This window comes from Pleurodeles waltl, chromosome 1_2 (genome assembly GCF_031143425.1).
Source record: "Pleurodeles waltl isolate 20211129_DDA chromosome 1_2, aPleWal1.hap1.20221129, whole genome shotgun sequence".
NCBI classification, from domain to species: Eukaryota; Metazoa; Chordata; class Amphibia; order Caudata; family Salamandridae; genus Pleurodeles; species Pleurodeles waltl.
Window position 1 is genome coordinate 1,343,093,386 of NC_090437.1, and position 26,037 is coordinate 1,343,119,422.

The 26,037-nt window shown below is 47.1% G+C and overlaps 1 protein-coding gene across 1 annotated transcript in view; it reads left to right on the plus strand.

Annotated features, from left to right (window-relative positions):
• LOC138252285 (gamma-secretase subunit APH-1A-like) overlaps positions 1-10,251 on the plus strand; it is a 105,978-nt gene extending 95,727 nt beyond the window's left edge. The window contains exon 7 of the mRNA XM_069205724.1: positions 3,303-10,251. Within this exon, the coding sequence (XP_069061825.1) occupies positions 3,303-3,340 (38 nt within the window). The 3' untranslated portion in view covers positions 3,341-10,251. The remainder of the gene's footprint in view (positions 1-3,302) is intronic.
• Positions 10,252-26,037: the final 15,786 nt, after the last annotated feature.

Below are 26,037 nucleotides of genomic sequence, written 5' to 3' on the forward strand. Positions count from 1 at the left end.
GTCAAGCAGTGGGGGAAGTGTGTTAAGCCCAATGTTAAGGAGGGTACAACTCAGTGATGTGTTAATCCTTCCTATGGGGTCAAACAGTAGGGGCAGTGTGTTAAGCCCAATGTTGAGGGGGTGCACCCCAGTGATGTGTGCCAATCCTTCCTACAGGGTTAAGGATGTGGGGCATTGTTATAGGCTCAATGTTAAGGGGGTAAGTGGTGACATCCCAATGCAGTAGAGGGTAGGTGAAACCCTGGTCCTGTTTGAGCATAGGGTGATGGGAGTTCGTGGTTGCACCCCAATGCAGTAGAGGTGGAAGAGACTCTGTTGAGTGTTGAGTTGTGGAAGGCAACCGGCTGGTCCTGTTTTGTGGAGGGGAACAGGTAGTTAGCGTTCTCTGTTGGGTGAGCAAGGAAATGTGAGTTATTTGTACACTCCTATTGTGCATTTGTGGAATGTATTGATTTCCTGTGTTTTAGCATCTTACCTCCCGTTGGAGTATTGAAGTTAAGCAGGGAGCGCTTATTAAACTGTTCTGTTTATTTCAATGGGGTGGTACTCATAATTTCAGAGGACAGTTGATGGGGTGTTTTGCCGTTTTCCATTCTGTTGAATATTTCATTGTTTTCATAAGGGGGAGAAGTGTTGTGGCCTCTTTCTATCTCATGCATTCTCCCCACTCCCTTAATGCTCCCTGCTGCTCAGCCGGTGAGAGAGGTCATTGTATGGTTGAATGTGGACAGTGTTTGGATGAGTGGAGAGTTGGGGTGAGAAGGGCCGAGCGGCAGGATGCTGCTCCTGGTGGGGCTTTATCTGTAACCTACAACTAAGCTAATAAACCTACTTCTTTTATATCCTACGAGTAGCCATTGTTGATTGCAACACTTTCCTCGGTACGCAGTAGTGTTGGTCTTTAAAGTGAGCCAAATGAAGGGTTTCTCTGCTTCCAAGCAGCAGTGGTAGGTATCATCCGGAGCCTGGTCTCTTCTGTCGTGGATTCTAGGCAGAAGAAGTGGTGATGGATTCTTAGAGCCAAGAAGAGAAGTTTCATCTTTACTCTGTATTCCCGTTATAAATTTGCGTCACTCAAGAATGTATTACTCGCCCCTATCTGGCAGAGAATAGCCTACAGTGGTTTGTTTGAGAGCATTAATGTAATTTATTTGGCCAATGCTAGCTGGCAGACGTTGGTTTATCCTGGACTTGTTTAGAAGGAGGACACTTACCTGGTGTTATCTGCTTAAGGCGGGTTTAGTCTCTGCTTGTTAAGAAAATGCTTTTAGAGATTGGAGTTCTGTTAACCAAAATGTAGATTAAGTCTTACAACCAGGAATGTGGAACTTGCAGGTCTGTTAGGAAGAGCAGGCTCAGGAAGGACAGTTGAGTCATGGATGAAAAGCTGGTCCTAAAGGTTGCAAACAAATGCAGAGATCAAAAGAGAAATATTGATTAAAAGAGGTAACCACAGAAGGCACACAGAGGCAAACCCTAGATGTGAGCTCATGGCTGTGAAAAGCAGCAGCACAGGATCTTCTCAGGTACTTACTAAATGTTCAGGTGGAGACTTGTAAAAAGTCCAGACAGCAACAAGGAGCTGCAGAACACTTGGAGTTGGGTTTAATCTGCAAAGGGTTTTGGGCCTAACCTTAACCATAGGCATGATATTAAGCTACACTCCTAATATTTAAGGCTAAATGTAATTGTAAATAAGGGGCAAGGAAAGATGTGTCTCAAACATGCACCAGGCCTGGCCCTACATGCCCTAGAATTGTCTGCACTTAGCAGCAAACAGACATAGTTACTAAGTCTGCCAGAAAGAGTAAAGCAGCAAAATCTTTGGTAAAACCCAGATGGGACAAAAGGGTGAAAAGAAAGTCCACCTAATAGAGAAGAAGATCTTTGTGAAAGGCACTGCTACAAAGAACAGCTGTTAGAGAGTAGATGAAAGGTAGATGATCCCCAGCCCTAGGAGTGTGCCAGTCTCATGAGCCAATCAGGAGCAGGCACTCCACAGGTGTATAGTAAAGAGTCCCGGGCTCCTTCTATTATCACACTGCCAATTACCTTGCAGCTTGGGCTGAGAGGGCAGTAGCCACTCTCCCTCAGGATAGGGATGCCAATCACCTCACAACCTGGGCTGAGAGGGCAGTAGCCACTCTCTCTTTGGATAGGGATGCCAGTCACTTCACAACCTGGGCTGAGAGGGCAGTAGCCGCTCTCTCCCGGGATAGGGATGCACAGTCACTTCACAACCCGGGCTGAGAGGGCAGTAGCCACTCTCTCCCGGAATAGGGATGCCAGTCACTTCACAACCCGGGCTGAGAGGGCAGTAGCCGCTCTCTCCCGGGATGCCAGTCACTTCACAACCTGGGTTGAGAGGGCAGTAGCCACTCTCTCCCGGGATAGGGATACCAGTCACTTCCACTACACAGCCCAAGCTGAGAGGGCAGTATCCATTCTCTCCCGGGATAGGGATGCCAGTCACTTCACAACCCGGGCTGAGAGGGCAGTAGCCGCTCTCTCCCGGGATGCCAGTCACTTCACAACCTGGGTTGAGAGGGCAGTAGCCACTCTCTCCCGGGATAGGGATACCAGTCACTTCACAACCTGGGCTGAGAGGGCAGTAGCCGCTCTCTCCCGGGATAGAGATGCCAGTCACTTCACAACCCGGGCTGAGAGGGCAGTAGCCACTCTCTCCCGGGATAGGGATGCCAGTCACCTCACAGCTTGGGCTGAGAGGGCAGTAGCCACTCTCTCTCAGGATAGGGATGCCAGTCACTTCACAACCTGGGCTGAGAGGGCAGTAGCCACTTTCTCTCAGGATAGGGATCCCAGCTCTTATTTTGACTAAAATATAAAGCATAGAGCGCACCTTCGATGGGTTTATATGATAGATGAGCTCCCTGGAGAAAAACACAGAGGTCTGTCCAAAAGTGTCAGGCAGAGGGACAGATCTCACAGCTCTCAAATCGTAGCCACGCTTAGGACATGTTCTAAAAGCTTTTCCTAACAAATAATGTCCTAATTGGAGTTTTCTTAGAAGATAAAACCTCACTGGTGTCTTTTCCTGGATATCAAAGAATGTGCTAGTTTGGTGTGTCTTTAGACAAGCCCTGCTTGACTTGAAAGGGCGGCCTAGTGTACGGCTGTAGTGGGATGTGGCGCGAGGGAATCTACTCGATGAACCTATGTGCACCTGCATGTGTGGTCATTATACCAAGGCTCTCCCTGTGTTGTATGTCTTTGTCACTAGGCTCTGGGTTTAGATTGCTCTCCTGCCCTGACCACTGTGCTGACTCTGTTTTGTCTCACAGGTCTCAGAGGTGACAACAGCCAGGTGACTGGAACCTGACGTCCTCTTGGTGTTTCTCCCTGCTGTGTGTTCCTCCTGCTCGGAGGACCTTGGGTACCCCAAGATGTTGCTCTGTGTGGACATGACTTCCTGGGATCTCTTTCCTGCTGAGATCTCCACCGCGGAGGACCTGTCGCGTCAGGAATCCTGTTCCGCTGCCTCTTTAAGCAATAATCCTGCAGCTGACGCGTTTAACACAACTAACCTCACATGCAAACCTGCCATGGCTTGGAAGGCTTTCTGCTGTGATGATCTACAGACCATTCTGGTCCAACCTCTCTGAACTGGAAGCTTTGCCCTGAAATGCTCTGCACTGTGGGGTTTTTAACAGACTGTCCTGGCGTTTACCCACAGCACTCTGTGTGGCAGGATTCTTCACTCAGTTGCCTTAACTGGAAGTATTTGACTCAATCAGCGGAGGACACTACACCCTTCGACTTCCTGTACTGACGCCTACTACGCTGACCTTTCTGTTCTGGAGAATTACTTCCACCTCCCTGCCCCCGAAGACTGCAGCCTGAGCTCGCACGCCCTTCTGAAGACCCAAACCCACAGTCCTTTCTGGGTGAAACGTCTGGGTCAGTTCTTTGTGTTTAGAGATTCTCTAGGAGCCAGGCGATGGTACTTCAAAAAGACTTTGTGTAAAATCATATGTACTAACTTCTAACGTGGTCAAGGCTGCAGCTTTTTTAATAATCATTTTGGATAGTTTAAACAACTCTAAAATACATCTCAAGTAATTTATTTTTGTATTTGTTTCAGGTTTATTTTTCAAAGTGGATAAACACTTGCTTTTGCTGATTTACCCATAATTTTAAGTGGCCTGAGCATGAAAATAGTGGTTGTGTCATTAAAATACTGGCCATCTCGCAACCCCACCTGAACCAGTACTTCAAACAAGATGACCTCTGACAGCCCTGCCTCCTTGAAATGCCCATTCTGGAGGCCTGCCCGCTCAACTGCCCTGCACAGAGGTTCTGTCAGAGGGGCAGGCATCAAGCATCGTCCTGCCTTGTGTGTGGTCCTGGTAGGTGTGCTGCCCTCTGTCCTGCTGCCCTCTGCAGTGCTGCCCTCCTCGCTGTGTTACCTTGCAGAATCTTTCTGCCCTGCAGTTCAGCCCAGCCGGTTTCACTCTTTGTGGTAACTATTCTGCCCTGCAGCGGAGTACTGCCACGTGTACCACAGTGCCACTCCCTCCTGCCCTGCAGTGGTGTCCCAGTATTACTACTGCATGGGGCAGCCTGTAATCACCTGCCCTGCAGTGTACTCTTCCCAACTATACTGCCCTGTGGTTCATCAGCAGTTCTAAGTAGAAAGAGAACTGTTCTCGGATTGGAAGATTGTACCTTCCTGGTCTTATGCTTGGGATGTATATTTTTGTCTCTTATGGGTAAGTGTAAATGTACCACCTGCCCATATCATAGAAAGCATCGTGTGTGTTTTGTATATAGATGGGTTTGTACAGATATTCTATTCTTCTACGTAAAGGTTGTATTTTCTGTGCTCCCTCCTGGTAGAACTGCCCACCTTTTGATCAGGATACCCGTATCTGTCCCTCATTCTACTTTCATCTGTTAAACCAGAGAGCACTTCCCAACCCACAATGATAAGTACTTTCCTCTAGCTCCTGACCCTCCTGCCTTACAGAGTGAGGGTCAGTATCCAGTCTTTGACTCCCACAATCCCACGCAGTCTATCATGTTAACCCTCTCGATTGCTCTCATACACAAGAATATGTTGTCCATGAACCCTCTTATTCAGCCACCATTGCGTGTTCTGTCAGCATTGAGAGACAACTCTCTCTAACCCTCAGGTTGAATCTTGCACTGTTAGATGAAATAAACTCCAGTTCCTGTTGCAGATCTCTCTGTTGTGCAGTCAGATGGGAAGCCCTCCACCCCAGTGTCGGCCCACGGTACTCTTGGATTGGAGTCTATATGTCACTTTACACCATGAGCCTCCTACCCTCCTCACTCAGTCTTGAACCCCCTTCGCACGCAGTCACAGCAGCGTAACCTGGCAGACGATTCACTGAGAGAACATGCTCGATCTTCCTGTTTGACGTGTCATCAACCTCTGAACCCAACACTTTGGACCACTCTTGTAGAGCATCCTCCGTCAACTCAACCAGCGGGAACTTCTCACCCCATTCCTTTTCTCTCTTCTTGAGCCTGTCGTCACCTTCCTCAAGTCATCCTGCTTTAGACGTTTGGTTGCCACCTACAGACCTGGGCATCATACAATTTAGATACTTTCTGACGGGCTCTTGACCTGACTGCAAAGCAGCTGCTGGTGAAGGAGCCCACCAGGATCTCTCCCCACCCCTCAGCTTGGGTCCTTCTTCCAGTCTGCCTATTCTTGGCGAACACCGAGTGAGAAAGGAAGAGGAGAAACATGGGCTTCTGGACTGGCCTCTTTCTGCTTTCATGCACCATTAAAGCCTTTGAACATTCTCTGTGCTTGAATCACCAAAATAAGCAACTTCATGATGCTCAGGTGGCAAAAACTGAACAGCCAGCCTATTAGGGGGTCTGTGACGTATAATTAAACTCCTCTACTGGTTTAATTTGGAATTCACTTCAGGATGTCATGTGCAGACGCCTGGGCAGCCCACCGTTAGTGCTGGTGGCATCAAAAGCTGAAGTTTCACTTGTACTGTCCTTGGCGGGTCCTCCTGCATTGAAGTCACACTTTGTAAACCTTCATTCTTTGAGGATGCCTGAAATTGAGAGAACAGAAGTTCCTAAACTTTGTGGAAATGGTGATACCAAGGTCTGAAATCCCTTACCTTCAGCTGTCCACGTAAAGCACATAAATGTTTGTTTCAAGAAAGATCTGATATCCTTCCTCACATGGTGGCCCTCTGTCTGGCATTGTCTCTGACCAACCTTCTGTTGTCCTCATTTTTATTAGTGTTGCCTACTCTGATGCCCTGATTCCCCCCTAAAGGGTATGCAGCCTAGGTATAACTTATCAGTCAGTGACCCTTCTCCACGCTCTGCATGACACTGATTCTGGGGGTGCCATCCTGGCTCAGAAGACGGGCACAGATATTCTGCACTTTTTGTTCCCCACATTCAGTCCCATTATGGAAACAATTCATTGCACCACCCTCTAAGTTGGCGTTAGTTCTTCTTGATGCAGTTGGGGTGATGTCACTGATGTCTACAAAGATACTGACCCTTGCGCTTAAACTTACGTTGTACTGAGTTTTTCATGATGATCATGAGGATATGAAGATCAACACTTCTGCACACTTTCTCGTTGCACTTCCATCTCATACGTGAGTACTTGTGCACAGTTGTGTCTCATAAAGACCCAATGCATCAGTTTCCATTGGAGGTAAGGAGGGGGCCTTTGTTAACGCTCCTTTTCACACCCGAAGACATACTAACGTACACCTCCCAACCCCAGCAGTGGCACTCCAATCTGCTTTCTCTGTCACCTGGCGCCATTCATACCAGTGAAGTACTCATTCCCGTACCAAATGTTGCGCGGGCACAGTCCACTTACTATCCCAGGTGTAGCCATGCCTCTCCCACTCAGTCCACGATAAAACTTTCAAACACTGGGAAGGGAGAGAGTATGCATTGGAGGGAAGTGACAAGATGATTTTTGGAAGGATACTTCTACCTGCAGAGTTCTCACCTTTTGCATTTCTCTAGATGTAGAGTGAACAGAGGAACTTGTCCCAGTAATTGCTCCTGTTATCTGGTGGATGCTTCCATCAATGTTTAAGGTGACTTTGCTGTGCCTACAGAAGTGCCCAGCTATGTATCGGTCCCACAGTTCATTCCTTTCTGTGCCCTTTGACTCCCCTCTGGAGGTTTGCTCATCAACCTTTGTGGCTATTTTCAGTAATAGTGTGCTAGGGACATGCTCCTCCCTGAAGACTGCAAGCTTCAAGCCAGGCCATTTCTGGAGGACGTAGAAGTTGGTTACTGACTCCCTGGATTTGGTGGGGTCCCCAGCTGGACTTCCATTGGTGGGACCATCCCTGGTGCGGACATGCTCCTCCCTGAAGACTACACGCTACAAGCCAGGCCATTTGTGCAGGAAGTAGATGCTGGTGACTGACTCCCTGGATCTGCTGGGATCCCCAGCTGGACTTGCATTGGTGGGACCATCCCTGGTGCAGACATGCTCCTCCCTGAAGACTACAATCTTCAAGCCAGGCCATTTGTGCAGGAAGTAGATGCTGGTGACTGACTCCCTGGATCTGCTGGGATCCCCAGCTGGACTTCCATTGGTGGGACCATCCCTGGTGCAGACATGCTCCTCCCTGAAGACTACAATCTTCAAGCCAGGCCATTTCTGCAGGAGGTAGATGCTGGTGACTGACTCCCTGGATCTGCTGGACTTGCATTGGTGGGACCATCCCTGGTGCAGACATGCTCCGGCTCCTTTGCTGAAGGCTTCCCCCGTTCTGGCTGATCCAGCCCCAGCTGCAGAGGTGCTGGTTCTGGATCTGACCCAGACATCGACCAGGTATCCAGAGCCGAGTTCAGCGAATTCACAACCAGTGCCTTGTTACGAGATTACTAACACGCAGAATTCTCCGGAACTCCCTTTGCCTCGGAGTTAGGATATGCCACACTTTGAGGCCCTTTTCTGCTCTGGTTCAGACACTGTAAATGTGCTGCACAGTGAGAAGGAATCAGACAATGTGTTGGCACCTCACTAACTGATAATGAACTATATTTAACCTCTAAAATGGGAGTGGTCTTGAGATCTCAACTGAGATAACGCAGCCATTTAGGGGCAGAATATATTTTTACCTGCTCAGCTGGTGTTCAGTTGCTTCCTACCTGTGGGTCCTGGATATTACACCCTTCCCCTCTATCAGCATCTCCTCCAGTGTCTCCTATTTTTACTCCGACTCAGCAGAGCATTTCTTCACAGAGGTTCACTCATTACTAGCCAAGGGCGCCATAGGGAGGGGCGAAGGGTACCCCTCCTGTTATTTCTTGGCCCCCAAGAAAGACTTCAGAAACACCCTCTTTCAGAAGGACAAGTTCGGGTTGCTCAGTAGCCCAGGTCTTCTCTGCCTTAGTTCCTGGGGACTAGATGGTGTTTACTTTCTTGTGCCCATATTGGGGGGATAAAAAGAACACTTTGTTTGGCCTCACCTTGGCGCAGTGGATATTTACAAAGGTGATGGCAGTGGTTGCAGCTCATCTCCCCAGATCATGAGGGCACGTATTGAGCTGCGATGACTGGCTGTTGAAGGCAGGCTTGTCACTGTCATCCTGAAAGACTGGTTGATGGCTAGCTTGTTAGTATATTCCCAGGGGTTCTCCGTCAATGAACCAATATCACATTTTCAATGAGTTCAAAAGATTCCCTTTATGGGGGCTGCTTTCAACACAGCTGGCATTCAGAGCTGGTGTACACTCAGTGAGTCTGTGATGTGCCATATGTAAGGCCGGTATTTTAGACTTGTTCCTGGGTTCTGGCTTGGAATGCCTGGTGTTGGAAGAGTCAATGGTGGATGAAGGATACCAACTGTGGGCCATTTCTCCATACCCTATCCAGGGGTCACAGTGGTGATGGATGTGTTTGATGTTAACTGAGTAGCAACATGGATGAGGTCAGGATCAGATGCCTCTGGTCTCTGCTGGAGCAGAGGCACCACATCAGTCCTTTGGTGCTGTGTGTAACCCACCTGGCTTTCAGTACCTTTCTGCCTTCTATCAAGGGGAGCCCTGTGTAAGTTCTGAGAGAAAACTCAACTGCCATGTCACACTGCAACAAACAGGGCAGTGTGGGATCATGTGTGCTGTGCCAGGAGGTGTTGGGAATATGGCACTGGCTGGAACCTAATGCGATTTCCTTAACATTTCTGCATCAACAGCCATTTTTCTGCTCGGTCGTGATGGATTTCCTGGTGTGAAGTCCACTCCTCAGACCCTCCACCTCGTGGGAGCTACTGCTTTGGTTTCTGTTGAAAAGGTGAGGAATCTGTAACTAGAAGTATCCATTGGAAGAACAAGTCACTTACATTTTGCAGCATTCTTTCTGGTGGACACTCTGCCCCTTCTCCACATTCTGTGCAGTGGACCTCTTAGCTTTAACAATGTTCTATGTTACATTCCTCACGTTGTTGTGGTTCTTCATCTGTTACTGATGCTCGACACCGGAGGGCATTGAATGGGTTTTTGTAGATGGATGTTGGTGCCTATATATGTCTCCTCAACGTCACTTCGGGAGGTGGGATGAGGCTGCCTCAGTGTCTAATGTGGCCTCCTATTGGCACGCAAGAGCAACTGTTGGAGAAGGTTTCTTATTCCACTCTGACACCTGTGGGAATTCAAAAAGTGGGAAATCCGTGGTAAAATAAACTGTCCACCAGAAAGAGTGTTACCAAAGTTGAGTAATGTTCTTTTAGGGTCTTTCTGAGGTGAAGACCTCCTGCCTCTCCTTGACTCACTCTACAGAGTCCTTCAGCCACACTCCCTCAAAGCCCCACACATCAGCATCTTTCACATCAACCCACCTTTTTTATTAGCTTAAATGTAAGTACCTACTTGACTCATTTCTTTTTCTAACTCCAGGCCCTGCAGCCAGGGAGCCAGTTTGAGGTCATGACAGTCTCACTGTGATGGGAGTGCAGCCTCTCTCGCACTTAGTGACACAATCTGAAAGTTCTTCTAATCCACGAGGATAATAAATCAAGTGAAGAAATGGAATCTAAGGTAGTTTGGAGAACTTGTTAGAGAAAACAGTGCAGTTAGAGAGGCCAGCATAATGCACAGCCCAGAGTTCTTTCATGGGGTGAGATGACTGGAAACTGATCACAGATTTTCTTGCTGGTGTTTTGGTATCTACAAGTGCCCAGCTGCACTTAATTGGTTCATTACTGTTGACTGCATCACTTTTATATCAATAAACGAGTTTTGTTTACATTGAAAGGATGTGCATTGGTGTTTCTGCTAAATGCTGTTTCCATAGTGTATCTTATGAAGTGATCTGTAGTGTCAGTGTGGAAAAAAGGTTGAATATGAGTGAACCTGCAGTATGACTGCAATATGAGCGTCAGTATTCCTGTGACTTTATGGAAGGGAATTTCATGAACTTAGTATTGGAGAGAAGATGTGAATATTAATTAAATCCCAGTAAGAGTGGCTTGAGTATGCTCAGCGTTTCTATAGTGACTGGGGATATCATAGGTGTGTAATGGGTTTAGAGTTAATGGGTAGCATGAGTATGATTTGTGGTTCAGGCATCGAGTAAAGTGTGGGATGAATGTCATGCGTTTATATCACAGCAATAGAGAGTATAGGCCAGAGAGGGCAGAAACTGGTTGTAACTTACTGGTCCTAAATTGCAACAACCATTTTTCTAGCCAGTAAAGTAGTTTCAGAAACCAACCTTAGGTCAGTTCCTAAAAGTTCATAGCATGTGCGGCTATAGATATGTTCTGCTGACTCCTTCTGTCTACTGTTGGGCTCGGATGTTCTCTTTCTTTGAAGAAGTCCTTTCACATCACAAGGAATACTGTAGCCATGTTCCAGTGCATGTTTCTCCTTGTTCCAGTGTCTGTTTCTCCTTGTTCCAGTGTCTGTGTATCCGTGTTCTAATGTCTGTGTGTCCTTGTTCCAGTGTCTGTGTATCCATGTTCCTGAGTGTCCTTGTTCCAGTGTCTGTGTCCTTGTTCCAGTGTCTGTGTGTCCCTGTTCCAGTGTCTGTGTCCTTCTTCCTGTGTATTCTTGTTCCAGTGTCTGTGTGTCCTTGTTCCTGTGTCTGTGTGCCCCTGTTCCAGTGTCTGTGTGTCCTTCTTCCTGTATGTCCTTGTTCCAGTGTCTGTGTGTCCTTCTTGTAATGTCTGTGTGTCCTTGTTCCAGTGTCTCTGTGTCCTTTTGCCTGTGTGTCCTTGTTCCAGTGTCTGTGTGTCCCTGTTCCAGTGTCTGTGTGTCCTTCTTCCTGTGTATCCTTGTTCCAGTGTCTGTGTGTCCTTGTTGTAAAGTCTGCGTTTCCTTGTTTCAATGTGTGTATCCTTGTTCCAGTGTCTGTGTGTCCTTCTTGTAATGTCTGTGTGTCCTTATTCCAGTGTGTCCTTGTTCCAGTGTCTGTGTGTCCTTATTCCTGTGTATCCTTGTTCCAGTGTCTGTGTGTCCTTGTTGTAAAGTCTGCGTTTCCTTGTTTCAATGTGTGTATCCTTGTTCCAGTGTCTGTGTGTCCTTCTTGTAATGTCTGTGTGTCCTTATTCCAGTGTGTCCTTGTTCCAGTGTCTGTGTGTCCCTGTTCCAGTGTCTGTGTGCCCTTATTCCTCTGTATCCTTTTTCCAGTGTCTGTGTGTCCTTGTTGTAAAGTCCGCGTTTCCTTGTTTCAATATGTGTATCCTTGTTCCAGTGTGTGTGTGTCTCTGGTCCACGGTCCGTGTCTCAGTGTCTCTCTGTACAGGTGTAAAGGTCTCCCTCAGTGGTCTCACCCCCTCACTGTCCCATCTTTGGTGCCTTCTGTGAGTCTCGGAGGTGCCCCCTGGACTTGTTTAGTGAACGTGCACCTGGGTGAAGCAGTGCGTGTAGCGGTGTGTGTCCTGGGGAGATGTGTGAGGGATATAATCTCCTTTCTGGGGTGTAGGAAAGTACCATCTTGCCTGGCATGTTACCCCCATATTTCACTGTATATATGTTGTTATAGTCTATGTGTCACTGGGACCCTGCCAGGCAGGGCCCCAGTGCTCATAAGTATGTGTCCTGTATGTGCTCCCTGTGTGATGCCTAACTGTCTCACTGAGGCTCTGCTAACCAGAACCTAAGTGGTTATGCTCTCTCTGCTTTCCAAATTTGTCACTAACAGGCTAGTGACTGAATTTACCAATTCACATTGGCATACTGGTACACCCATATAATTCCCTAGTATATGGTACTGAGGTACCCAGGGTATTGGGGTTCCAGGAGATCCCTATGGGCTGCAGCATTTCTTTTGCCACCCATAGGGAGCTCTGACAATTCTTACACAGGCCTGCCAGTGCAGCCTGAGTGAAATAAAGTCCACGTTATCTCACAGCCATTTACCACTGCACTTACGTAACTTATAAGTCACCTATATGTCTAACCTTCACCTGGTGAAGGTTGGGTGCAAAGTTACTTAGTGTGTGGCCACCCTGGCACTAGCCAAGGTGCCCCCACATCGTTCAGGGCAAATTCCCCGGACTTTGTGAGTGCGGGGACACCATTACACGCGTGCACTACATATAGGTCACTACCTGTGTACAGCGTCACAATGGTAACTCCGAACATGGCCATGTAACATGTCTAAGATCATGGAATTGTCACCCCAATGCCATTCTGGCATTGGGGTGACAATTCCATGATCCCCCGGGTCTCTAGCACAGAAGCCGGGTACTGCCAAACTGCCTTTCCGGGGTCTCCACTGCTGCTGCTGCCAACCCCTCAGACAGGTTTCTGCCCTCCTGGGGTCCAGGCAACCCTGGCCCAGGAAGGCAGAACAAAGGATTTCCTCTGAGAGAGGGTGTACCACCCTCTCCCTTTGGAAATAGGTGTGAAGGCTGGGGAGGAGTAGCCTCCCCCAGCCTCTGGAAATGCTTTGATGGGCACAGATGGTGCCCATCTCTGCATAAACCAGTCTACACCGGTTCAGGGACCCCTTAGCCCTGCTCTGGCGCGAAACTGGACAAAGGAAAGGGGAGTGACCACTCCCCTGACCTGCACCTCCCAGAGGAGGTGCCCAGAGCTCCTCCAGTGTATCCCAGACCTCTGCCATCTTGGAAACAGAGGTGTCTGTGGCACACTGGACTGCTCTGAGTGGCCAGTGCCAGCAGGTGACGTCAGAGGCTCCTTCTGATAGGCTCTTACCTCTCTTGGTAGCCAATCCTCCTTCCTAGGTAGCCAAACCTCCTTTTCTGGCTATTTAGGGTCTCTGCTTTAGGCAATTCTTCAGATAACGAATGCAAGAGCTCATCAGAGTTCCTCTGCATCTCCCTCTTCACCTTCTACCAAAGGATCGACAGCTGACTGCTCAGAACGCCTGCAAAACCGCAACAAAGTAGCAAGAGGACTACTAGCAACCTTGTATCGCTTCATCCTGCCGGCTTTCTCAACTGTTTCTAGGTGGTGCATGCTCTGGGGGTAGCCTGCCTTCACCCTGCACCAGAAACTCTGCGGAAATCTCCTGTGGGTCGACGGAATTTTCCCCCTGCTAACGCAGGCACCAAAAGACTGCATCACCGGTCCTCTGGGTCCCCTCTCATCCTGACAAGTGTGGTCCCTGGAACTCAGCAAGTCTGTCCAAGTGACTCCCACAGTCCAGTGACTTTTCAGTCCAAGTTTGGTGGAGGTAAGTCCTTGCCTCCCCACGCTAAACTGCATTGCTGGGTACCGCATGATTTGCAGCTGCTCCGGCTCCTGTGCACTCTTCCAGGATTTCCTTCGTGCACAGCCAAGCCTGGGTCCCCAGCACTCTGTCCTGCAGTGCAGAACCTTCTGAGTTGGCCTCCGACGTCGTGGGACCCTCTTTTGTAACTTTGCCTGGACTCCAGTATACTAATCTTCTAAGTGCCTGTTTGGGTACTTCTGCGGGTGCTGCCTGCTTCTGTGAGGGCTCTCAGAGTTGCTGAGCACCCCCTCCATCTCCTCCTCCAAGGGGGGACATCCTGGTCCTTTCTGGTCCTCAGCAGCACCCAAAATCCTCTACCGCAACCCTTGCAGCTAGCAAGGCTTGTTTGTGGTATTTCTGCGTGGGAACACCTCTGCAAGCTTGATCGCGACGTGTGACATCCGTCTTCTAAAGGAGAAGTTCCTAGTCCTCTTCTTTCTTGCAGAAATCCAAGCTTCTTCCAACCGGAGGCAGCTTCCGTGCACCTTCATCCGGGGTTTCCTGGGCTCCTGCCCCCCCGGACACTGTCGCGACTCTTGGACTTGGTCCCCTTGCCTTGCATGTCCTCAGGTCCGGAAATCCATTGTCAGTGCACCGCTGGTGTTTGTTGTACTTGCAGAATCCCCCTATCACGACTATTGTGCTCTCTGTGGGTAGTAGGTGCACTTCGCTCCTACTTTTTGGGGTCTTGGGGTGGGCTATCTTGGACACCCTGACTGTTTTCTTGCAGTCCCAGTGACCCTCTACATGCTCCCATAGGTCTGGGGTCCAATCGTGATTCGCATTCCACTTTTGGAGTATATGGTTTGTGTTGCCCCTATACCTATTGTTAGACCGTACAGCCTTAGGGTGGTCACCCCTAACTTTTTGCCTGCCTCCCTCCACTTTTTGGACACTGTTTTTGCTGGCTTTTAGACTCTGCGCACTTTATCACTGCTAACCAGTGCTAAAGTGCATATGCTCTCTCCCTTTAAACATGGTAACCTTGGATCATACCTGATTGGACTATTTAATTTACTTATAAGTCCCTAGTAATGTGCACTATATGTGCCTAGTGCCTGTAGATTAAATGCTACTAGTGGGCCTGCAGCACTGGTTGTGCCACCCACTTAAGTAGCCCCTTTACCTTGTCTCAGGCCTGCCATTGCAAGGCCTGTGTGTGCAGTTTCACTGTCACCTCGACTTGGCATTTAAAAGTACTTGCCAAGCCTAAACCTCCCCTTTCTCCACATATAAGTCACCTCTAAGGTGTGCCCTAGGTAACCCCTAGAGCAGGGTGCTGTGTGGGTGAAAGGCAGGACATGTACCTGTGTAATTTACATGTCCTGGTAGTGTAAAACTCCTTAATTCGTTTTTGCACTACTGTGAGGACTGCTCCCTTCATAGGCTAACATTGGGGCTGCCCTCATACAGTATTGAAGTGGTAGCTGCTGATCTAAAAGGAGTAGGAAGGTCATATTTAGTATGGCCAGAAGGGTAATACCAAATCCTGCTGACTAGTGAAGTTGGATTTAATATTACTATTCTAGAAATGCCACTTTTAGAAAGTGAGCATTTCTTTGCACTTAAATCTTTCTGTGCCTTACAATCCACGTCTGGCTGGGCTTAGTTGACAGCTCCTTGTTCATTCACTCAGACACCCCCCAAACACAGGGTACTCAGCCTCACTTGCATACATCTGCATTTTGAATGGGTCTTCCTGGGCTGGGAGGGTGGAGGGCCTGCCCTCACACAAAGGACTGCCACACACCCTACTGGGACCCTGGCAGACAGGATGGAACTGAAAGGGGACCTGGTGCACTTCTTAGCCACTCTTTGAAGTCTCCCCCACTTCAAAGGCACATTTGGGTATAAAACAGGGCCTCTGCCCTACCACCACAGACACTTGCTGGAGAAGAAACCTGAACCAGAACCTGCATCCTGCCAAGAAGAACTGCCTGGCTGCCTAAAGGACTCACCTTTCTACAAAGGACTGCTGCCTTGCTGTTGGCCTGCTGCCTTGCTGAACTCTTGTCTGGCTGCTGAAGTGCTCTCCAAGGGCTTGGATAGAGCTTGCCTTCTGTTCCCTGAAGTCTCAGGACCAAAAAGACTTCTCTTTTTCATTTGGAAGCCTTGTGCGCCGAAAAATTCGACGGACAGCTTGCTCCGCGGTGAAAAATTCACTGCACGCCGTTCCGGAAAGACGCCGCTCGACACGACGCCTGCGGTGTGACCGGAACTTCGACGCACGGCCTCGTCTGGACAACGCTGCCCGACTCCAGAAAGGAAATCGACGCGATGCCTGCAGTGAGGGAGAAGATCCACGCACAGCCCACCGGAACGACGCGCAGCCGGAAAACAAGCCTAGGATTCCACTCAGAGACCCCGGGACATCTGGTAATGCCGCGAACCACAGAAAGAGACTGTCCGCGCACCAGAAAATGACGCACGACTTCCCTGTGTGAAAAATAACGACGCAAGTCCGTGTGTGCAGGGGAGAAATCGACGCACACACCATTTTTCCAAGTAACTCTTCTTCTGCGTCCCTTTGCGGAGATTTTCCACTTTAAACCAGGTACTTTGTGCTTGAAAGAGACTTTGTTTGCTTTTTAAAGACTTAAGACACTTTATATCACTTTTCAGTGATATCTTTACAAATTCATATTGCATCTTTGATCGTTTTGACCTGCAAATACCCAGATAAATATTATATATTTTTCTAATCACTGTGTGGTGTATTTTTGTGGTGCTATATTATGGTATTGTATGATTTATTGCACAAATACTTTACACATTGCCTTCTGAGTTAAGCCTGACTGCTCAGTGCCAAGTTACCAGAGGGTGGGCACAGGATAATTTGGATTGTGTGTGACTTACCCTGACTAGAGTGAGGGTTCTTGCTTGGACAGGGGGTAACCTGACTGCCAACCAAAAACCCCATTTCTAACACCTATGCTTGCCTATTGCAGCCTATTGTAGTTCTACACTTTTTGCATTACTTTTCTGACTCTTACTTACCAGTTTTGGGTTTGTGTACATATAACTTGTGTATATTACTTACCTTCTTACTGAGGGTACTCACTGAGATACTTTTGGCATATTGTCATAAAAATAAAGTACCTTTATTTTTAGTAACTCTGTGTTTTCTTATGATATTGTGCATGTCTCCTAGTTCAGCCTAAGCTGCTTTGCCATAGCTACCTTCTATCAGCCTAAGCTGCTAGAAACACCTCTATTCTACAAATAAGGGATAACTGGACCTGGCACAAGGTGTAAGTACCTTTGGTACCCACTACAAGCCAGGCCAGCCTCCTACACTACTCCAATGGAAACACTCCGGCCTAAACTGCCAGGCTGGGTCCTCCCTGAACCAAAACACAAGCAACCCAGGACTGGTTTCGCCCTAGTTAGGGCTCACAAGACAGTTGTAGCCTGGTTCCTAAGTGGGATGGGTACGCCCCCTCCAGTGCACACTGTGTCACTGGAACCAAGCTGTACCCATCTAATGAGCCTATAACAAGAGCAAAACCTGTCCTGGGTTGCTTGTGTTTCGGTTCATGGAGGACCTGGCTTAATAGTTTGGTGTGGACTCTTCCCATTGGAGCAGGGTCAAGACTAATTTGCATATAGCTGGGTCAAAATGAGGTCGCCTGGAAAGCAAAAAACAAATAAGATACTTCAGTGTGTCACCCTAAGTGGGACGGGTATGCCCAGATGTGGGTCCATTGCAAACTGTGTCCCTAGAAGCAGGCCATACCCGGCTAAATTACTGGTTTCATAGAAATAAAGGAATAATCCTTCTAATAATAATGTGCAGAATTAATGTGCAAAAACTGAAAGAAAACGTATGCTAAATGTAGTTTAAAATAGTAAGATACACCAGGCCTGAATAATCCAAGCAGCATTTTTTTCAACAAGACTTGGGTGAAGAATGTGAGTTGTTTATTTTCTGACCTTCCTTTTGACATATTTCCTAAGAGATTTATTATTTCAACTCTGCAAAATGTTTCTCCTCATAGAGAGACTATTGTATTATTAAATAAATAAAAGTAATATTAGTGAGGCAATGTGGAAGCTCGTATACAATGACACAGCACAGCCCTGTATTAGTAAATAGTGAGAGTCTTCGTTCGATTAGCTTCATGCTTGATAACAATTGTTTCATTCAACAAGAGTGTCTGTAGACCATTGTATCTGTGGTGAGTAGACGAGGAGAGATCCTGTTCCCATGAGGACAGCAGAAGCTGATTGGTTGACAGGACAAAGAAGAAAACTTATATGAAGTTTATAAAGTGTGATCCCAGAGCAAGTTAACGCACTAGTCTTGTCCCGTCTCACCCACAGAGCGCACTGCTCAAGCAGAGACTCTACTGAGGTTTCTTGAAACTCTCTTTATGGGAAGTTCTGTGCTGATTTATTGAGATTTTGATTTTGAAAACGTTATACTTATGATCGCTTCATATCTTGAGTTTAAACTCTTTATGGGATCTAACTGACACATTTTCATTCCCCAATCCTAGAGCAAGAATGTATTCCTTTATAGAATACACATAATGCATTTTTTATTATTTATTTATGACTATTAAAATTCTCTATTGACTTCAAATAAAGATTTAAATTACTAAAATAATTTATTAGTAAAACCCTTTAAACTTCACTAAACCCTCATTATTGGCCGAAAGTAGATTTGAAATTATATTTGATGATTTATTGTTAGTCTACAGCTCCTTGTTAATCTAAACAAACGTCCAAAGTCCATTGACCCAATAAAGTGGGGATTTCTCTCCGATAAATTGGTAATCCATAACTTTGTAAACCTTTTGTTAACTGAAATCACCCTCCAACACAGCTGTGGAGCCCATAACTAGGGTGAAGCCGGTCCCAGGATGGTTATTTCTGGTCTAGGGAGGACCTGACCTGGCAGTACGGGCTGGACTGTTCCCATGGGGAGCAGGACAAGACTGATTTGCCTTCGGCTGGGCCCAATCTGGGGTGGCATGGGTGGGCAATAAATGATTAATTAAACCCAGATCTGTGACTGGGTGTAAATGTTCAATTTGTTCTACATTCCATCCATCATCTGTTCTATTTGCTTTTGCCACCCTAAGTGGGAAGGGTATGGCCAGACATGGGTCCCATGCTCACTGTAACACTGGATTCAAGCTATCCTGGCTGGTGAGGGGTGATACCCTGAAACCGTCCCAGGATGCTTGTTTCCGGTCCAGGGAAGACCTGGCCTGGCAGTTCAGCTGGATTGTAACCGTGAGGAGCAGGGTCAAGACTGATTTTGTATATGGTTGGGTTCAAAGTGGGGTGGCATGATGTGGAAGATAACAAAGGATTTGGATGCAGGCTAGGGTGATTACCAGTGGCTGAGAGTCATTCAAGCATTCGAAACATCACTGGTACACTGCAACGAGCCTTATCTAAAGGAATCACCTCAGCAAAATGTATGGGCTCCCACCTAAGAAACTATGCTATGTCCTTCTTAACGTGGAAGAGATGTTCAAACATGCACAATTACAGTGAAATCGCCTCCGTAGGCTCAGCTCTTCATCAAAACAAAACCTGAATATTTCCGTCTAGGCCTTAGCCATTACATTACATAGAGGTGTTGCGTCTGACCAAACCTTGAGACAGCCGGCAGAAACGGAAGCCTAAAAATGGAAGCAGCTCTCCAGCTGACAACCTCTGCCCGCAAACTGACCGTGCACACCACAGGTGTGAGGTGCTCCCCAAGGCAAGTCTCCCCAGCATCTGCCTTCAAGAGGGACCTCGAAAGTACTGTCTTCAGCACCTGTCTTAGCTAGAACCTCAATATGGACAGGTGAGAGGTCAATGATGAAACCGCTGCTCCCTTCCCTATTACAAAATGTTGTAATTTATCTCTTCCTTTGAACCAGTTGCTTCCTTTCAGCCACACCCACTCCACTTCCTATGCCAGGTCCTTTCTTTCATAAAGTGATGTAACAGCACTGTGGTTCCTGTCAAAATTCCAGCTGCCAGTCTCTCTCCGACCGAACTTGTGATAGTTAATAAGTGAAGAATCCGAAACCCAGTCCTGTGTTTAAATCAGATTAGAGACAAGTAATGTTGATAATGTAAATCTCTCCATCTGCACTTTGTGCTATACAGCGTGACCAGGCGTCCCGGATTTGCCAGGACCGTCCCATTTTTTTTTAGCAGGTGTCATGGCAGATTCCAGTAAATTTGGCTCATGTCCCGGTTTTCAGAGAGGGTCGACTGAAAACCGAGGGAGGCACGTTTTTATATGTTCCTGAGCAGGACTGGTTAGCAGCTCTTCTCAGAAAGCAATTCCATTAAGAGATGTGATAGTGGATTTAAAAATTGAACTTTATTTTCTCAGTGCTTCGTCTGTTTTTCTTATGTAATGTGCTCTGTTATTCTGTGCCTCTTGGGTGATACAAATTGTAGTCCTTCTATTTTAGTGTTGTCCTGGATTTTGTTTTTTAATATCTGGTCACCTGAGTGCTATCAATGGTGGCACAAGGGGAGGGGTGGGTGGGGACGGGAGGGATGGAGACAAGGGGGGGAATAACAAAAACATTTTTTAAAAAGTACCTCTTCCCATTGCCGCTGCCTCCTGTTGCCTCGCTGCTCTTCTCTCGAAGGTGTTGGTGTCCCAGCAGTCCCTGGGATACCAGCACAGGCTCCCCACGCAATCCTGAACCTAGCATGAAAGCAGCGTCAGGATTGGTCTGAGCAGCTTAGACTGTCGCTCATACACTGCTCTGCGGTCTGTGCAGTTTCTGCAGCTCGGCTGTTCAACACAGCCAGGCTGGAAAGCTAAGTGTGCATGTGTGTTTGGCCGGCCATTGTGAACGAGCCGCCCCTGGTGAGGAGTGTTGCCGCTGTACGTCAAGAACCTGTGTTGATGATAAAAGTACATGCAGTTCCCTGTTGTTCCACTGAGTGGCAGTGTTTACCACTGGATGGGCTGAGCATCGCCGATTTACGCAGGATTAGCTATTAAAACATGCCACGTGGCTGAAGCTGGTCCCAGTGCTTGTAATAAATATAACTTGGTTTGATAGTCCCCTTGGCCCCCTACTTCTAATCGCTGTAGTTGAAACTTGTTAGCATTCCAATTATCTTGGGCAAGGACCAATTGAGCAAGGAGGCTATCATTGTTGAACAACCTTAAATCCTTTGAAAATGATTTCTCTACACATAGGGTGGCCAGAATCTGTTGCTCTTGTAGACCAACTTCCCTGTGTTAATAAATCATATAGGTTTGTTTCTACATTCAACTTCTGAAATGTTTACCAGCACAGTATCCTCCATATTTTATCCTTTATCCTCCCTCATAATTTCCACATCTGTCCTCCTCACTTGATATGCCCATAATACCCTCTTGTATGCACTTCACTTCGCCACTTTTGTTAGTTTTCATTCTGCAAACCTGTGCATAATAACCTGCGTTTTCACATATTCCACATTTTTCTGAGCCTGTTGTATGCTCAATGTTTGGTGCTATCACATCCGTAGCACTGTAAATTGTCTCTATTAATTTTTTGTTTTACATATCTTTTCCTTTCAATGTGATTTGTTTGTTGTAGGTTTATCAGAAACTATCATAGCCATCTCTTCAGGTTCAGGTTGAGGAGTTGTGTTTTTAAGTGCTTTCAGCATTTTGAACAATACTTCTTTTAAATCTGCACCCCCATTTACCAGTGGTCTCTCTTGCACAGCTGGATCACGAGCATTCATCACAACCTACAGGCTCCTCAGCTAACACAGCAAATCTGCAGTCGAGTGATCCTTTCTTAAAGCTGTTAGATATTCCGGTATTGATTCAGCTTTCTGTTGTGTTCTGTAGAAAAACACATGTCTGCTTGTACCTATGTATACCTTTGGCGAAAAATGTATATCTAATTGTGTAACAGCTTCATTGAAGACATTACCACCCCCCACTGAAGCATCGTAGACAGCTGAATATACATCCTCAGACCTTCCGAACAATACATCTTTTTTCCTTTCAGATGTCAATGCTCCACTGACATCAATAGTTGCAATGTAATTTTAAAATAATCTTTCGTTGTAATGAATGCACTGGTGGTTCTCATGGACAACACAACAAGTTTTAGGTGGAGTCGCTGTACTTTTAGCCATGAGTACAAGTCGACTAGTTGTAAGGCTAACACCCTTAGGCTCAGACTTACAAACCTGTCACACAATACAACCAGCGCCCAAAGCTGTAGCTCTGTGCTGCGTGACAGAGAGAGCAGGAAAGCACCAGATCTACAGAGGCATGACACGTTCCCGCCCTCTCCCCAGAGCTGGCGCAGAAACAAGCTGCCTAGCGCCACGCTCACACCTTTGCACCAACGTGTCAGCGTGAGTCTAGCGCTTTAGTACTGGAATGGTGTCCTTCCAGTACAAAATACTATTCCTTGACAGACTGTAAATGTTTCCTCCACTTTCGATGTGTACTGTAGGGTACAGTACACATGCATACAGGAGCGGCAGCTGCAAATCTCAAGGGGTGCGGGGAGTGGGACGGAAGGGGGGCATAAATACAAATAAAAAATAAACATACCTTGTTAGAGGTGGGACATGTACTTATGTGTTTTACATGTCCTGACAGTGAAATACTGCCAAATTTGGATTTCACTGTTGCAAGGCCTATCTCTCTCATAGGTTAACATAGGGGCTGCCTTTAAATATCATTAAAGCTCAAATTCTCTTTGGGAGCAGATAGAAATTTGGAGTTTAGGGTCTCTGAACTCACAATTTAAAAATACATCTTTTGGTAAAGGTTGTTTTTAGATTGTGTGTTTGAAAATGCCACTTTTAGAAAGTAGGTATTTTCTTGCTTAAACTATTCTGTGACTATGCTTGTTTGTGGATTCCATGTCTGGGTCAGTTTGAAAGTTGGGTTGTTTGCACCTCTCTCTAGACAGTGACACAAAGGGAGCTGGGGTGTAGCCTGCATATCCTGATGGGTTGAGGGGAGGAGTGGTCACCCACACCTGAAAAGGGCTGTGCCTGCCCTCACACAATGCAGTCTCCAACCCCCTAGTTTGTGTCTGGGTCCTGGCCTGAGCAAGGCAGGATCTTGAAAACAACAGAGACTTCTCTTTGAAGTAGGCCTACTTCAAAGGCAGGAAGTGGTATAATAAGAGCACCCAAAACCCCTGAAAATCAGATTACTTCTGGAACCAAGAGGAACCTCTGCCCGGGAGAAGAGCTGGAGAAGATGGAGGAGGAGTACTGCCCCTTTGCCTGTGACTTTGCTTTGCTGGGATGGCCTGCAGTAGCTGCATCTGCCTGAGAGAGGGCAAAGACTGACTTTGGTGTGACTTCCCACTGGTGAAGAATCTCCAAGGGCTTGAACTGAGCTTGCCTCCTGTTGTTGAAGTCTCAGGGACAGCAAAGACCTCTCTCTGCCAGCACTTGGGCTTTCTGCTGAGAGTCCTTTCCTGCCAAGTGGAGCCCTAACCTGTCTCTGGGCCCTTGAAAAGTGCAGCTGGTGGAAAAGGACAGAAATCCACGCAAAGACCGCCGTGCAGGGAAATATTTGCTGCACCTCCTGCCCCGCGGCTGATAAATGATGCACCGCCGGCCTCGCGGGTAATATCGACGCTCCACTTGCATTGCATTAAGGAGATTTGTTGTTCGGAAGGTCTGAGGATGTATATTCAGCTGTCTATGGATGCTTCAGTGGGGGATGGTAATGTTTTTAATGAAGCTGTAACACAATTAGATACACATTTTTCTCCAAAGGTATACATAGGTAGACACAGACATATGTTCTTTCACAGAACACAATGGAAAGGTGTCCTTTCAGTACAAAATACTATTCCTTGACATACTTCAAATGTTTCCCCCACTTTTGATGTGTGCTTTAGAGTACAGTACACATGCAAACAGGAGCGGCGGCTGCAAATCTCGAGGGGTGCGGGACGGAATGGGGGCATAGATAAAAATAAAAAATAAACGTACCTTTCCCAATGCTGCCGACTGCCTCGCACTTCTCTTCTGATGGTGTCCCAGCAGTCCCTGGGACACCAGCACAGGCTCCCCCACACAATCCTGGCACTGCTCTCATGCTAAACCTATCATGAGAGCAGTGTCAGGATTGTTCTGAGAGGCTTGGTCTGCTGTACGGACAGTACACTGAGGTCTGTGCTGTTTCTCAAATGTAGCAGTGCAACAAAGCCGGGTTAGAGAAAACGAAATGCCATGTCAGTTTGGCCAACTTACGACAGCCGACTTAACTGACATGCACACTTAGGGGCAGATTTAAGAAAAGTGGCGCTGCACCCAGTGCAGGGGCACTTTTCTTGCACCCCTTATCGCCCCCTTACTGCCACCACGTGTGCACCGTATTTAAAGTACGGCACACCCTGGCGCAGGGTAGGGGGCAATAGCGTCAAAACTTTTTACGCCAAAATGTTGGTGCTAACCCTGAACAGTACATAGGAGCCCATTGTAACCAATGGTGTGCCGCCTTCTAACGCCTGCTCTGAGCAGGTGTTAAAAGTAGCCACAGAAATGATGCAGTAGAATCTTTTAGATTTCTTCACGCCATTTTTTAGGTCCCCCTAAGAGCTAAATGCCTCCTTTGTCTACAATATGCATGGCGCATGCACAATATGGTGCAAAACGTTACAAAGTGATGCATGCATTGCGTAACTTTGTAAATATGGCGCAGCGATTTTTGAAGCCTAACCCCACATTAGTTTAAAACCAATGACGCTAATGTGACATTACTGCTTCTTAAATCTAGGCGTTAGTCCACTTCACTTCTCCTCCTCCCCCCCATAGTCCAGCCCCACCCAGCTCTTCACATGCTAGATCAGCTGAGGCAGCAGCTGAAAAACAAAATGAAATATCGTTTTATTTCCCAGTCGCGGGCTCTTATCCAGTGGGGTGACCGCTGCATGCAAAGTGAGAAAAGTTAGGGGAAACAAAATGAATTTATTAATTTTTGGTGCATAACTCTGTCTATTATTGTAAGTAGATCGAGTTTTGCGTCAGATGTCATGGGTGGTTACACAGGAACGCCCATGTATCACCCATGGAACGCCCTCTTGATGGAGAGTAACTCTGAGCTGCGCTTCAAACTGTTTTTTTTCTTACGAACCAACACAAATACCAATTTGCATTTGTTTGTAAATCCTGAAAGGAATTTTGCATCGGGTCGGCAACGGTGTCAGTCTGGCAAACCTGACGCAAAACCTTTGTACATCTGGCCCTTAGACCTCTCTTCACCACTCCAAGCACAATAGATCGTTGTAATTCGCCTTCCCCTTCATTTCTTGTTACTCCTTAAAAATGCTCCGACTCATCCCCCCATTCCATATGTGATATAACGTTGATACCTCGGTACAAGGGCTCCTTAAAAGAAAGTGCTCACTCGTAAAATGGCGTGTGGCCCCAGTAGTATCCATTTGCCCTCCCTCGGAGTAGGAGTAATGTTGGTGCACAGAGAGAGTTGTGTGGGGTCACACCACGTGTTCAATAACAGAGACAAACACTGATTGCCAATAGCATAGACACGGTCTAGTCATTTCCAAGATGGCAGCAGGGATTAAGTAACAATCAATCAACCAATCAAAATGCTTTATTGTTTTGGTTCATTAAAGCCGTAACAATGTTACTTTTCAAACGTACAAATGTATACATTTAACTTATGGAATAAAATACATAAACGCTGAGTTTCATAGCAGTGGCGTGCCGCGTCGCTTAATATCTAACAGTTGTCATATTGCGCAGATGCAGCACAGAGGTCTGTACTCTCCCAGGAGTCTCCACATCAATGGTAACAACATACTCCACTGTACCCCGATGCGACGGGGAGACAAGCTGCTTGCCCTGGTACTTCTACCCCAGGGTACCACAGTGTCACCCAGGTTCACCTCCCAGGACTGCTGACTGCTTGTCCACAACTATGAGAGCTGGGCACTGAAGCTAGAGATCAGTAGAACCACGCGTGGATTCATTCTGTGAGTCACTGACTGCAACGTGTCACCAGTGCAGTGTAGTACCAATGCTGCGCTGTTTAAGGTAAAGGTACCTTTATTGTCTGATCAAGCGACACACTCAGGACCCCGCGCTCCCCGCATTCTACATTTGAACCCTTACTTCCCAATGATGACCTACACTACCGGGGACCTAGTCACAGAAGTGGGAAAAGAAAACACAAAGGGCGTGATTAGGATCTTGGCGGATGAGTAACTCCATCTCCACGGTGAGGGACACCCCACCGGCCAAAATATAAATCCCATAGAATATGATGGGATTTATATGTCAGCGGGCGGGATACCCGTCACCGTTGTGAGAGTAACTCATCCTCTGAAATCTAAATCAGTTTCAAAAAATGAGGCAAAACCCACTAACCCTTTGACCTG